The sequence below is a fragment of the Mytilus californianus genome, unplaced genomic scaffold, assembly GCF_021869535.1.
Source record: "Mytilus californianus isolate M0D057914Y unplaced genomic scaffold, xbMytCali1.0.p SCAF_15, whole genome shotgun sequence".
Lineage (NCBI taxonomy): Eukaryota > Metazoa > Mollusca > Bivalvia > Mytilida > Mytilidae > Mytilus > Mytilus californianus.
The window spans coordinates 13,524,322-13,537,385 of NW_026262637.1; the positions used below are offsets into that span (position 1 = coordinate 13,524,322).

Consider the following 13,064-nt stretch of genomic DNA (forward strand, 5'->3'; position numbering starts at 1 on the left):
CATCTACAAGAACATTTCCTTGTTGTAAAAGTAACATGGACTTGACTATTCAAAGTATTTACACTATATCATATGTCTGGTTTAATTTTATTTTCATAGAAGTGTTATCATTTATCACCAAAAAGTTTAAGTTTTGGCAATTCAACCAGAAAAAGACAAGACAGATAGATACTTTCGTCTCTAAAAACAATTAACAAAGGTACAGAGAAGGAAACATGATAATTAAACATACAATGATTAAGGTGATACATGGAGTAAATTTAACAAAAAACAATACAAAAATAGAAAACACATAACACAAAAATAGAAAAATAGAAAACAAGAAACACAAAATTAAACACAAAAAACAAACAAGAAACAAAAAGAAACCCAGAAATATGATATTAATAAAAATTAAAAGATAGAAATACATTCTTAATAAAATGTCCATTAGCCAGAGGGACTGGCTTTTTCATTTATTGCTTTCATAAATTTACACACTCTTTTTAACGTTGAAATCCTTTTTGTATTAAAGAGATAGGATCATATAGTGAAATTTAGCGGTATTTGGTCTTATGTAATAATATGATGGAAGGAGATTTGTCCTTTCGATTTCTATAACAGGGCATTTCATGATGTAATGATATTCGTCGCCTATTTCTTGCATATTACAGATATATTATTATCTTTCTGATCTGTCATAATTATACCAACGTCTACTTTCTATAGGCAATGAGTGGTTTACAGTTCGAAATTTTCATAATGTTATAATGTCGTGATCTCCCAGAATATCAAAGTAATCTTCAAAATCCAAATCTTCTTTAAAAATCAGATAGAACAGCAGCGCATATTGCCATACAAAAGTTTTGATAAGGTATCAATTTGATGACAGTAAAATAGAAGAAATGAAGATCCTAACTTTTGAAAGTGTGATTAGGGACTTTCCTCTTTGAATTTTCCTCGGAGTTCAGTATTTTTGTGATTTTACTTTTTCCTGTTTTATCTAAACAAATTGCTCTTTTTAGAATAAGTGAAAAAAAAATAGTTATTAATTCTATGTAAATTAGCTATAGTTGTATCATATCTTCTTGCCTGACGCCAACTAGATGAGAAAACTATATATAATATTTATACTCTCTCCAAGTCATTTTGTATTTAAGTAGGGAGAAATTATCAACCTAATTTCTATGTTAAAGTTGATATGCATATTCACTTTAATTATTCATGCGCAGAGAAAACGTGTCTACACTTATTAAAGTGAAGATCTTATTCAATTAAATTGATACAATATAACAGTATTCCCATGTTTCTGATTAATTACATTTTGAACATGTACCATTTATCTCATTAAGTACAAAATCTCACAAGCAGTTACGTTCCCGGACAATGTTGCAGTAAACAAATGCTAAAATATATGCATGTGGCCACAGTATCTTTCAAAAAAGGAACAAATATGGTCTTCTTCATACATGGTATTATTCATCGAAATCTCTGCACATTTTGTGCAGGCTAAATTTCCATTTAAACAATTTTGTCATAATTAAAATTCTCCCAACTAAGAGACCATGGATCGATGTTATAAAGCAATATATAAGTTGGGAGAATTTAAATTTAAATTTCATTGATACAATGAGTTATCAAATTGAGCTTATAAAAAAAAATATTAAAATACCAGTCAAGTGAAAAAGCAAAGCAAATTAAAATATAATTGAGGCAATATTCATATAGCTTTACTACAAATACGAGAACTTTAACATTTCTGTCGATATAGTTATCTACTCGGACATCCTCGTGTGTTTTCTTATAAATTGTTAACTTGATCAGACTTATTTTTATCACTATAAATGTTTACGTCAACAGATTTAACAGTATATAAACCCAATGGATACTAATATGGATCATAATATATCTGTACTTCGACGCACACAGACAGCAAGACATATACTGTAAAAAAAAGTGAGTATTATTTTCTTATAAACAAAAAGCAGCTGCACCAGCTACATATCAGTTATTTTCAAAAGGGATCGACCAAAAAGGGTGCCTGTAGTAAATCATGTTCCAAAAATGTTCGGCGTTCAGTTGAGCTTAAAAAACTTATTTGACCAATTTTATTTGAATCTGCTCCAAAACAGTAACATTTGGATAATAATAAGAGGGAATACAAGGTAGATAATAGAAGTGTATAGTATACTCTGCACAGTAAAAAATTATACTTCAATTAAGTATGATTAATATTCATTATAATTTTCAGGTAAAAGATGGCTATACCAGGTGGACCGATTGAAATATGTTTTTCATTTGATACGACTGGATCTATGTCTGGTTGTATCAACGAAGTGAAAGGAAAAGTTCAGGACATGATACAACGCCTCCAAGCGGATATCCCTGGTATTAGGATGGCAGTATTTGCTCATGGTGACTACTGTGATAAACACAACTACATCACGAAACATATTGACTTCTCTACAAATGTAGCAGAATTATGTACTTGGGTAAAAAATGTGGGATCTACCGGCGGTGGTGATGGGGATGAATGCTACGAACTTGTTTTACAAAACGTCCAAAAGTTGTCTTGGACACCAGGGTCAAAGAGAGCGTTGGTGATGATTGGTGATGCTGATCCACACGAACCTGGATATAAATATGGCGGGAAAACTTATAAAATAGACTGGAGGAACGAAGCATACCAGCTAATGACAATGGTAATTTCTTTTATATAGTATAATGTTCATAACTATATTTAGAAAAAAATACCTTTTCAACAGGAAACACTTATTATTTGTTATCCCAAAAATCAACTTAATCTCATATTCGTTTACATTTAATGCAGAAAGTCTTAAAAAAAAAGGGTTGGATTGTCTATTTTTATACAAATATTATTTTTGTATACTTTTTTTTTTGTGATAACTTACTTGTACTCTCCATGCATAATTATTGCAAAAAACATATTTTCAGAATGTTAGAATATATGGTGTACAGTGCAGAGGTTATAGTTCAACGAAAGACTTCTACAAAAAGATTTCTACTGCCACTGATGGCAAATGTTTAGAATTGGCAGATTTCAGCAACATGTTTGACTTCATGATGGCAATTTGTTACAGAGAACATGATGAAACTCTCCTACAGGTAGACATTTAATATTCTGTCTAAATAATTTTGATCTAGAGGACAATTAAGAACTCATTTCAAAACAAAACTGAGCTGGCGCCAAAGAAACAACTGTAATTACAAATGTATTGCATATTGAAATTCAAAAATAAATATGAAAATACAAATGTTTGGAGGCATACAAAAAGAAACAAACAATTTTCATCATATCAGAACATTTTGATAAATTCAAGGCACAACATGCTTGTTTCTAAAATATATTTATTACATTTTTAGAATTACGAGAAAGAGGTTCGAGCTAGAGGGTCAACAGTTCATAAAGATTTAGATGCATTATTTGGAAAATTGAGATCAGACGCTGATGTCATGGATACAGTTCCTGCTCCCATAACAAAGATACCATCGTTGACAAAGCCTGGATCTATAAAAGCCCTCAAACCTAGTCCAAAGCCAGTCCTTAAGAAAACTTTAAAGACAAAGACACCAGGTTTCAAACCAAAGCATGATACATTGATGGACCAAAGGAAAAACAGTCTTTTTGATAAATACAAGGTAAGGTAATAAGCAGTCAGTAACAAACTGTGTTAGTGATTAAAATATGTAAAGGAATTTTAGGTACTTGTAGTACCTTTTCGTGCAGTGTTTATTTATTATATAAACGTCGTATTCAAAGATATATCATAGGATAGAAATATATTAAACTTTACAAAAGGCACTTAACTATATAGGACCAATTTGGAAATACAATCTTATAATAGACTACTTTTGTACATTTTAGCTAAAAAACTTGCCAAAACTTATGAGGGAAAATGTTCCAGAGACCAATTTCATGTTGAAAAGCGCACATTGGTCAAAATGGCAGGTAGCAATGGCACCGTCTGTACCAGCTGACGAAGAATACATGTGGGAAAAACGGCATGGCGATTCAGAAGGATACAGAAGGAAAGTAATTTGTGGCGGACTTTTCAAGAAACCAGCTTTATACGAATTCTCAGTGCAAACTGGAGAACGTTGTAAGAGATACGTTGTTTACTGCAAATCAAGTAAAGGTTTCATTTTGGATAGAGGATCATGGGAAACTAGATTGTTGAAAAAGTCAGATGTGAAATCTCAGATTAATGACATTTTGAAAAAAGACATGCGACTGTTTGTCAGAAGTTGTCCATTAATAAAAAGCCAAGAGAAACTACTCGCTTTGAATCATTATGACTACGCTTGGTCGTCTAACAAAGGGCCAATAAGAACCATGAAACATATACAAGTATAGAAAAATACATGTGCATTCATAACTTTTAATTACTAGTGCATTTGTAATAAATAAATATCTTGGAAGGGGATAACTAACAATATATTATGTTCCAGATAAACATCTAAATTTGTATTACGCTGTGCATATTTCATTACAGATAAATTGTATTCCTGATTGTAAATAATGTAAATAATTTAAGTTAAACTAAAGTAAGAAGGCATACTTCAGTCCCATAAACATCTGTGATAATTATGATAACTAAGGTTTCAATATTGTATATCTTGTAAATAATCATTAACCTTCAATATATATATATATATGTAAATACATGTAAATAAAATATGTATCAAATATGATTATTGATCAATGTCGTTGCTGGTTATATCATGTGATATACTAACATCTTGTTTACATTTGATTTTTATCAAAAAACCTGATAATAGTAGAAGTCATTTATTTTACATGCGTTTGGTTTTTTCCTGATAAAAGGAAGATATTTGAAAAAAAACAGTCAGAGATTTCCATTGTCTAAGGTTATACAGGTTTGTTTATTTTTTACCTTTACGTTTATTTTGGAATTTATATTGTTAGGTTGCTGTCTCATTTTCGAATATTCCGCATCTTATTTTATTCATTTTGAGTAATATGTATAGATCTGTCGCTTTTTCGGAAGAAATCGCAAGACGCAACATCACGAACCACACCAAAACAGCTAAGCTGAACTCTTTACTTGTGACACCCGCTGTGTTACTCTTGTTAAATATTAATACTTTTGATGATAGCAGACATCATATAATAGATGTTGGGTTTCTTGTCTAGCCCTAATTCATAACCATCGGTACATATAAACTATCTAACCCTTATCTTTACCAAATGTGAAAGTTGAGATGATAAACAAAACAGGTTTAATGTTTCGTTATATCAGTCTTAATTGTTTTAGCACAAATCAGGTCGTTTCGTTTGTTTTCTCGTTTGAATTGTTTACATTTGGTCATGTCTGGGCCTTTTATAGCTTACTATCCGGTATGGATTTTGCTCATTGTTGAAGGCCGTATGGTGACCTATAGTTGCTATATCTATCCGTCATTTGATCTCTGGTGGATAGTACTACATAATTTTGATTTTGGTTAAGGATGTCCTTCTTATACCTTTTTTGATAGTATTAAATATTAACCAAAATCTGTCAAAAGTGCAGTTGTGAGCGTGGTTAGGCATTGATAATTTGGTCTCGTGTTAGAAAATTCCTCCCAAATGATGTTTAAACTTTAGAGTACACATTTCAATCGATGACACTGTGAATTTTACAAAAGATTAAAGGACTATAATTAGAAAATGGCCCTGGTGTAAAATAAATTCAGGGAACATTTGCCTTTCATCTTTTGATGTTTAGAATCGCATATAACTCTTTAAAAGCAATTCCGAAAAAAAATCTAAATCGAAAAGTCGCTAACGTTCACTAATCCAAACAACAAAGTTTAAAAAAGAGGGGCAAAAGATACCAGAAGGACATTCAAACTCATAGATCGAAAATAAACTGACAACGCCATGGCTAAAAAAGAAAAAAACAAACAGACAAATAATAGTACACAAGACACAACATAGAAACTAAAGACTAAGCAATTTGAACAAGTCGTACATGTACTTGTCATGGATCTGACTTTTAAGTCTTATAACTTTAAAAAGACAAAAAGTAAAGTAACAAAAATACCGAAAATTCAAAACGGAAAGTCCTTTATCAAATGGCAAAATCAAAAGCTCAAACACATCAAACGAATGAGAAACAACTGTCATATTCCTGACTTGGTACAGCCATTTCTTTATGTAGAAAATGGCGAATTAAACCTGGTTTTATAACTAGCTGAACTTCTCACAGTTCTGACAGTTGAATAGAATTCCATAATATTGACAACAGTGTGTGAGCAAAAAAAACCAGACATAATAGGTAAAAATGTAAAAAATTGGGATACAGAGCTTTCTTCATTTATCCCAGCTATTAAACTGATACACGCATGCTCAAATCATTGTGACATATATGCACAATTGACTTTTGAAATATGACAGTGAAAGTCACATATTACTCTGGAATGACAAACATTTTTTTTTTCAAATTGATCCACTATTATTAATCCAAACAACAGCGTTATGTTTCAAGAAAACTCTAACTAAAGCAAGTTAGTGCGCGATAATAGTATACTAGTATGTGAAAATTGCTTTAAATCTCACAGGTAACATCCTGTAACTCTGTAACGAAACACCGGCAAAAATAAAATGGTCAGGAACCTTTCTTCAAAGATTCAATACAAATTGAAGAAATTTGTCTATTGCTTTTGTAAGATGTGTTAAGAGAATGACGGACAGACGGACGGAAAAGGATATACAATAAAGAATACTATGTTTCGTCAACAAGTGGTGTATATAAACTACTTTTCATTGTCGCGCGAAAATGTAATGAGTTGGTATTGTGTGTAAGAAATTGGAGACTGTTATTGCGTAAGCGCAATTATTCTGAAGTACATGTAAAACAGTTGTCAGTCGATTGCATACTGTACAAATACCTTTAATCAAAACATTTAGCACAAAATTAATCACGACTATATCTTCTATTTTTTTCAGCCGTTATAGAATAGTCATACACGCATGCACTTAAAACGGAGTGAGAGCAGGTGCGTCTTTGAGATAGGCTTCTCCAGGTTTGCATGTAAACCCAGTCACATGATTCTAAAGTATTATTGTATACCAGTAGTAATCGTCAATTGCAGAAACATGCCTAGCCTGATACGGTTGTAATAATGTCATGAAATGGATATAGTAGACATATTGTAAAATGACATCTTGGCCCAATATGTCATTTGCGTCGATCTCACAGTGTTAGACATAAGGGTGCTATGACAGCTTTAATTGTCACTATTGAGTTGATAAAGAGACACTTGAACAACCCATGGTGGAAAATTATAACTTAATTGTGAAGTGAAAAATTTTGGAAAACGACAAGATTTGATGCCTATTTGGCCCTATAAATATGTCGAAGATAAAATAATTGGATGACACATTTACGCGTTACTTGTTAAACACCCTCAATACGCTTTATCGCTATTTCTCCGCCATTACTGGACACCACAAAGGTCAAGTAAAATTTTTACGTCACAATAGAACATTTCTGACTCCAAAAACAAAAAAGTGATTGTTGTATAACGTCAAAAGTTCAACTATCGCAAATTCTCAGGTCAAGTGTCGCAGAATCCCAATTAGCGATTAGGTCTATGGAGTCTTTAATTAAAATGACAGTAACTGGTTAGTCTTGATGACGCAAATTGATTGGGATGTCATTGAAGTGACGTCATAGTGGCGACTTACCCAATTCAAGTTAAAAAAAAAAAAAGGCTAAATTCGTGAACATATTTGTTAAATTAGTATAGATCACACTCTTCACCTTAAACATTTGTTTGTCAACAAGTAGTAAGCAAAACATATACATCCTGTGTGGATGCCTTTTTGGGCGAGACGTCTTCTTTGTATTATTTCGTAGCATCTGTGTGTCAAATTGTCACATTTATCGGTAAATTTGTATTTTTACTGAATGCACTGCCCTTTGGTGGCATTATTACCAATGAGCTACAAATTTTTTAAACTGAAAATCAAATGCTTGATTATTTATCACAGATTCAAGATTTCATTCTGCAAATTTAAGAATTTTTCAAATACGATTCTTTATATGGTCAATTTGGTCCGAAACAATACCTTGTCCTTTCAACTTTCGTTTCAAAAACTTCAGTAATTGATCATTTACGCTTCACTTATTTGTCAAATGCTACCATGGCGGATCGTCGAAGACTTTGTTCTAAAATAGGCGTAGCGCTACATCTACGAAAACATTTCCTTGTTGTAAAAGTAACATTGACTTGACTATTTAAATTATTTATTTTATTAACCAAAAAGTTCAGGTTTTTATAATTCAACAAGAAAAAGACAAGATCGAACAACGATTCATATTGCCATACAAAAGCAGTGATTAGGTATCAATTTGATGACAATGAGATAGAAGCAATGAAGATCATAACACTATAAAACTCTTTTGAAAATGTAACTTTCCCTGTTTTATCTAAACAAATTGCTCTTTTTAGAATAAGAAAAAAAAATAAAACTGTTATTAATTCTATGTAAACTAGCTATAGTCGTATCATATATTCTTGTCTGACGCCAACTATATGAGAAAAACTATATATAATACTACCTACAAGTCTCTTTATATTTAAGTAGGGAGAAATAATAAACATAATTTCTATGTTAAAGTTAATATGCATTTTCATTTTAATTATTCATGCGCAAAGAAAACGTATCTAAACTAATTAGAGTGAAGATATTCTTCAATTAAACTATATAATACTATAACATACAATATTCCCATGTTCCTGATTAAATACATTTTGTACATGTACCATTTATCTCACTAAGTATAAAATCTCCCAAGCAGCTACGTACCCTGACAATATTGTAGTAATTGTAGTAAACAAATGCGAACATATATGCATGTGGCCACAGTATAGTCAAAAAAAGAAAAAAATATGACCTTCTTTATACATGATATTATTCATCGAAATCTTTGAACAGTTTGTGCAGGCTAAATTTCAATTTAAACAATTTGGTCATAATTAAAATTCTCCTAACTAAACGGCCATGGATCGATGTTATAAAGCAATATATAAGTTGGGAGAATTTAAATTTAAATTTCATTAATACAATGACTTATCAAATTAAGCTTATCAAAACAAAAAATTAAAATACCAATCAAGTGAACAAGCAAAGCAAATTAAAATATTATTGAGGCAAAATTGATATAGCTTTACTACAAATACGATAACTTTAATAGTTCTGTCGGTATAGTTATCTACTCGGACATCCTCGTGTGTTTTCTTTTAAAGTGTGTACATGATCAGACTTATTTTTATCGATATAAATGTTTACGTCAACAGATTTTAACAGTATATAAACAGAATGATTACTCATATGGATCATAACATATCTGTATTCCAAGGCACACAGACAGCAAGAAATATACTGTAATAAAAGTGAGTATTATTTTCTTATCAACAAAACGCAGCTACAGCAGCTACATATCAGTTATTTTCAAAAAGGATCGACCAAAACGGGTGCCAGTAGTAAATTATGTTTCAAAAAACAAAAATGTTCGGCGATGAGTTGGGCTTAAACAACTTATTTGACCAACTGTATTTGAATCTGCTCCAAACCAGTAACATTTATAGATAACAATAGGAGGGAATACAAGGTAGATAAAAGATGTGTTTAAGCATACCCTGTACATTAAAAAAATATAATTTTCAATTAAGTATGATTAATATTCATTATAATTTTTAGGTAAAAGATGGCTATACCAGGTGGACCGATTGAAATATGCTTTTCTTTTGATACGACTGGATCCATGTCTGGCTGTATCAATGAAGTGAAGGGAAATGTTCAGGACATGATACAACGCCTCCAAGCGGATATTCCTGGTATTAGGATGGCAGTATTTGCTCATGGTGACTACTGTGACAAACACAACTACATCACGAAACATATTGACTTCTCTACAAATGTAGCAGAATTATGTACTTGGGTAAAAAATGTTGGATCTACTGGCGGTGGTGATGGTGATGAATGCTACGAACTTGTTTTACAAAACGTCCAAAAGCTGTCCTGGACACCAGGGTCAAAGAGGGCGCTTGTGATGATTGGTGATGCTGATCCACACGAACCTGGATATAAATATGGCGGGAAAACTTATAAAATAGACTGGAGGAACGAAGCATACCAGCTAATTACAATGGTAAGTTCTTTTGTTTAGTATAATGTTCATAACTATATTTAGAAAAAGACCTTTTCAACGGGAAATATTTTATACTTATTATCCCAAAAATCAACTTAATCTCATATTATAGAAAAACAAAGGATATGGGGTATCCATCCATGACTCAAAATCAGTACATGCACAGCAACAAAAAACCACACACAATAAGCAAAGGAACAGAGCTCTTATTGCTGTTCTTCATCTCAAAGTGAGACCTTCAACACGGAGCAAAAAAAACTCTCACCTCACTGCAAGTTTAAGAGGGCCTCTGGCACCGGCTTGAGCGGAATTCTTTGCAAAAATAAATTTGAACAAACTTTGTAAGATGCAACACCACCTTATCAGGCCCGGTCAAAAAAGAACATACTGGACAGTAGTACATATTTAAAACAAAATAGTTCCTACGCATAGGTGTAAATCTAAAACTTTTTTAGTAATTAAGGTATCAGATGAAAGGTGAAGGACTAGTGATCCTTGTAGAATACATAATTTACTGATAACTTTGAATAATACAAACATGTATGAATGAATTTACATGTTATATATACAGTCCTTTTAAAAAAGGTTGAATTGTCTATATTTATACAAATGATTAGTACATTTGTATACATATTTTTTATGTGATAACTTGCATGTTTTCTCCTTGCATTATTATTGTAAAAACATATTTCAGAATGTTAGAATATATGGCGTACAGTGCAGAGGTTATAATTCAACGAAGGACTTTTACAAAAAGATATCTACTGCCACTGATGGCAAATGTTTAGAATTAGCAGACTTCAGCAACATGTTTGACTTTATGATGGCAATTTGTTACAGAGAACATGATGAAACTCTCCTACAGGTAGATATTTAATATTCCATCAAAATGATTTTGATCTAGAAGACAATTATGAACTCAATTCAAAACAAAACTAACCTAGCCCCAAATGAACGGCTGTAATTATTACATATTGAAATTCAAAAATAAATATAAAAATATCTTAGTTCACCGATCAAGGACCAACAAGTGAAAATGACGATTAATCATTATAGTAGGAGGCATACAAAAGAAACAAACAATTTTCACCATATCAGAAAAGTTTAACATTTATCAAAATTCAAGGCACAATATGCTTGTTTCTAAAAGATGTTCATTTCATTTTTAGAATTACGAGAAAGAGGTTCGAGCTAGAGGGTCGACGGTTCATAAAGATTTAGATGCATTATTTGGAAAATTGAGATCAGACGCTGATGTCATGGATACAGTTTCTGCTCCCATTACAAAGATACCATCGTTGACAAAGCCGGGATCTATCAAAGGCCTAAAACCTAGCCCAAAGCCAGTTCTTAAGAAAACGTTAAAGACAAAGACGCCACGTTTCAAATCAAAGCACGATAAATTGACGGAAAAACGGAAGAACAGGCTTTTTGATAAGTACAAGGTATGGCATTTGGATGTGATATTAGCAGTCAGTTACAAACTGTGTTAGTGATTAAACATATGTAAAGAAATTTCAGTTACTTAAGTTATTATATAAACGTCGTTTCAAAGATATATTATACTAGGATAATAAATAGATTAAAATTTACAAAAGAATCTTAACTATATAGGACCAATTTTGGAAATACAACCGTTTTATAAGAGACTACTTTTGTACATTTCAGCTAGAAAACTTGCCAAAACTTAAGAGGGAAAATGTTCCAGAAACAAATTTCATGTTGAAAAGCGCACATTGGTCAAAATGGCATTTAGCAATGGCACCGTCTGTACCAGCTGACAAAGAACACATGTGGGAAAAACGACATGGGGATTCAGAAGGATACAGAAGGAAAGTAATTTGTGGCGGACTTTACAAGAAACCAGCTTTATACGAATTCTCAGTGCAAACAGGCGAACGATGCAAGAGATACGTTGTTTACTGCAAGTCAAGTAAAGGTTTCAGTTTGGATAGAGGATCATGGGAAACTAGATTGTTGAAAAAGTCAGACGTGAAATCTCAGATTAATGTCATTTTGAAAAAGGACATGCGATTGTTTGTCAGGAGTTCTCCGTTAATGAAAAGCCATGAGAAACTACTTGCGTTGAATCACTATGACTACGCTTGGTCTAACAAAGGGCCAATAAGAACTGTGAAACATATACATGTATAGAAATATATATATGGTCACTCATATCGTTATAAATACTGAAGCATTTGTAATAAATAAACAGCTTGGAATATAATAGCTAACAATACATTATGTCTCAGATAAACTATTATACGTTTGTTACGCTATGCATATTTCATAACAGGTAAATAATTATTCGTAATTGTAAATAATGTCAATAAATGTTAGTTAATTTAAAGTAGGAAGGCCCATTTCAGTCACACTATCTTCTGTGATAATCATGATAACTAAGGTTTTTAGTAGTGTATATCTGTAAATAACTATTAACTTGCTGTATATATGTATGTATACACAAGTAAATAAAATATACATGTCCTGAAATAAAATAAGTATCAACTTTGAATATTGATAACTGTCGTTGCTGGATTTATCGTCGTGTTGCTCATGTAAGTACAAAACTAGTGATAGGTCTAATCAATAAAATTGAGAATGGAAATGGGGAATATGTCAAAGAGACAACAACCCGACCAAAGAGCAGATAACAGCCGAAGGCCAGCAATGGGTCTTTAACGCAGCGAGAAAATCCCGCACCCGGAGGTGGTCCTCAGCTGGCTCCTAAATAAAATTGTGTACTTGTTCAGTGAAAATGGACGTCACACTAAACTCCAAAACATATAAAGGAACTAAAATTAAAAAACATACAAGACTAACAAAGGCCAGAGACTCCTGACTTGGGATAGGCGCAAAAATGCTGCGGGGTTAAACATGTTTTGTGAGATCTCAACCCTCCCC

General features: G+C 32.1%; 2 protein-coding genes across 2 annotated transcripts; both read left to right on the forward strand.

Annotated features, from left to right (window-relative positions):
- Window positions 1–1,836: 1,836 nt before the first annotated feature.
- LOC127725453 (uncharacterized) lies at window positions 1,837–4,699 on the forward strand. Its single transcript, XM_052232416.1, has 5 exons — window positions 1,837–1,935; window positions 2,231–2,681; window positions 2,935–3,105; window positions 3,364–3,639; window positions 3,866–4,699. Exons 2-5 carry the CDS (start codon window positions 2,238–2,240, stop codon window positions 4,352–4,354), a joined length of 1,380 nt encoding a protein of 459 aa, XP_052088376.1. The 5' UTR covers window positions 1,837–1,935; window positions 2,231–2,237; the 3' UTR covers window positions 4,355–4,699.
- A 4,572-nt stretch (window positions 4,700–9,271) lies between these two features.
- On the forward strand, window positions 9,272–12,677 carry LOC127725454 (uncharacterized). The gene is made up of 5 exons (XM_052232417.1): window positions 9,272–9,402; window positions 9,710–10,160; window positions 10,855–11,025; window positions 11,330–11,605; window positions 11,829–12,677. The coding sequence occupies exons 2-5, from the start codon at window positions 9,717–9,719 to the stop codon at window positions 12,312–12,314; spliced, it is 1,377 nt and encodes a 458-aa protein (XP_052088377.1). The 5' UTR covers window positions 9,272–9,402; window positions 9,710–9,716; the 3' UTR covers window positions 12,315–12,677.
- Window positions 12,678–13,064: the final 387 nt, after the last annotated feature.

Bases quoted from the DNA above. Each gene is read 5' to 3' on its own strand.
- LOC127725454 (XM_052232417.1), top strand. From the start codon at position 9,717: ATGGCTATACCAGGTGGACCGATTGAAATATGCTTTTCTTTTGATACG. The intron at 10,161-10,854 runs GTAAGTTCTTTT...AACATATTTCAG, and splicing joins CATACCAGCTAATTACAATG to AATGTTAGAATATATGGCGT. The intron at 11,026-11,329 runs GTAGATATTTAA...TTTCATTTTTAG, and splicing joins ATGATGAAACTCTCCTACAG to AATTACGAGAAAGAGGTTCG.
- LOC127725453 (XM_052232416.1), top strand. From the start codon at position 2,238: ATGGCTATACCAGGTGGACCGATTGAAATATGTTTTTCATTTGATACG. The intron at 2,682-2,934 runs GTAATTTCTTTT...ACATATTTTCAG, and splicing joins CATACCAGCTAATGACAATG to AATGTTAGAATATATGGTGT. The intron at 3,640-3,865 runs GTAAGGTAATAA...TGTACATTTTAG, and splicing joins GTCTTTTTGATAAATACAAG to CTAAAAAACTTGCCAAAACT.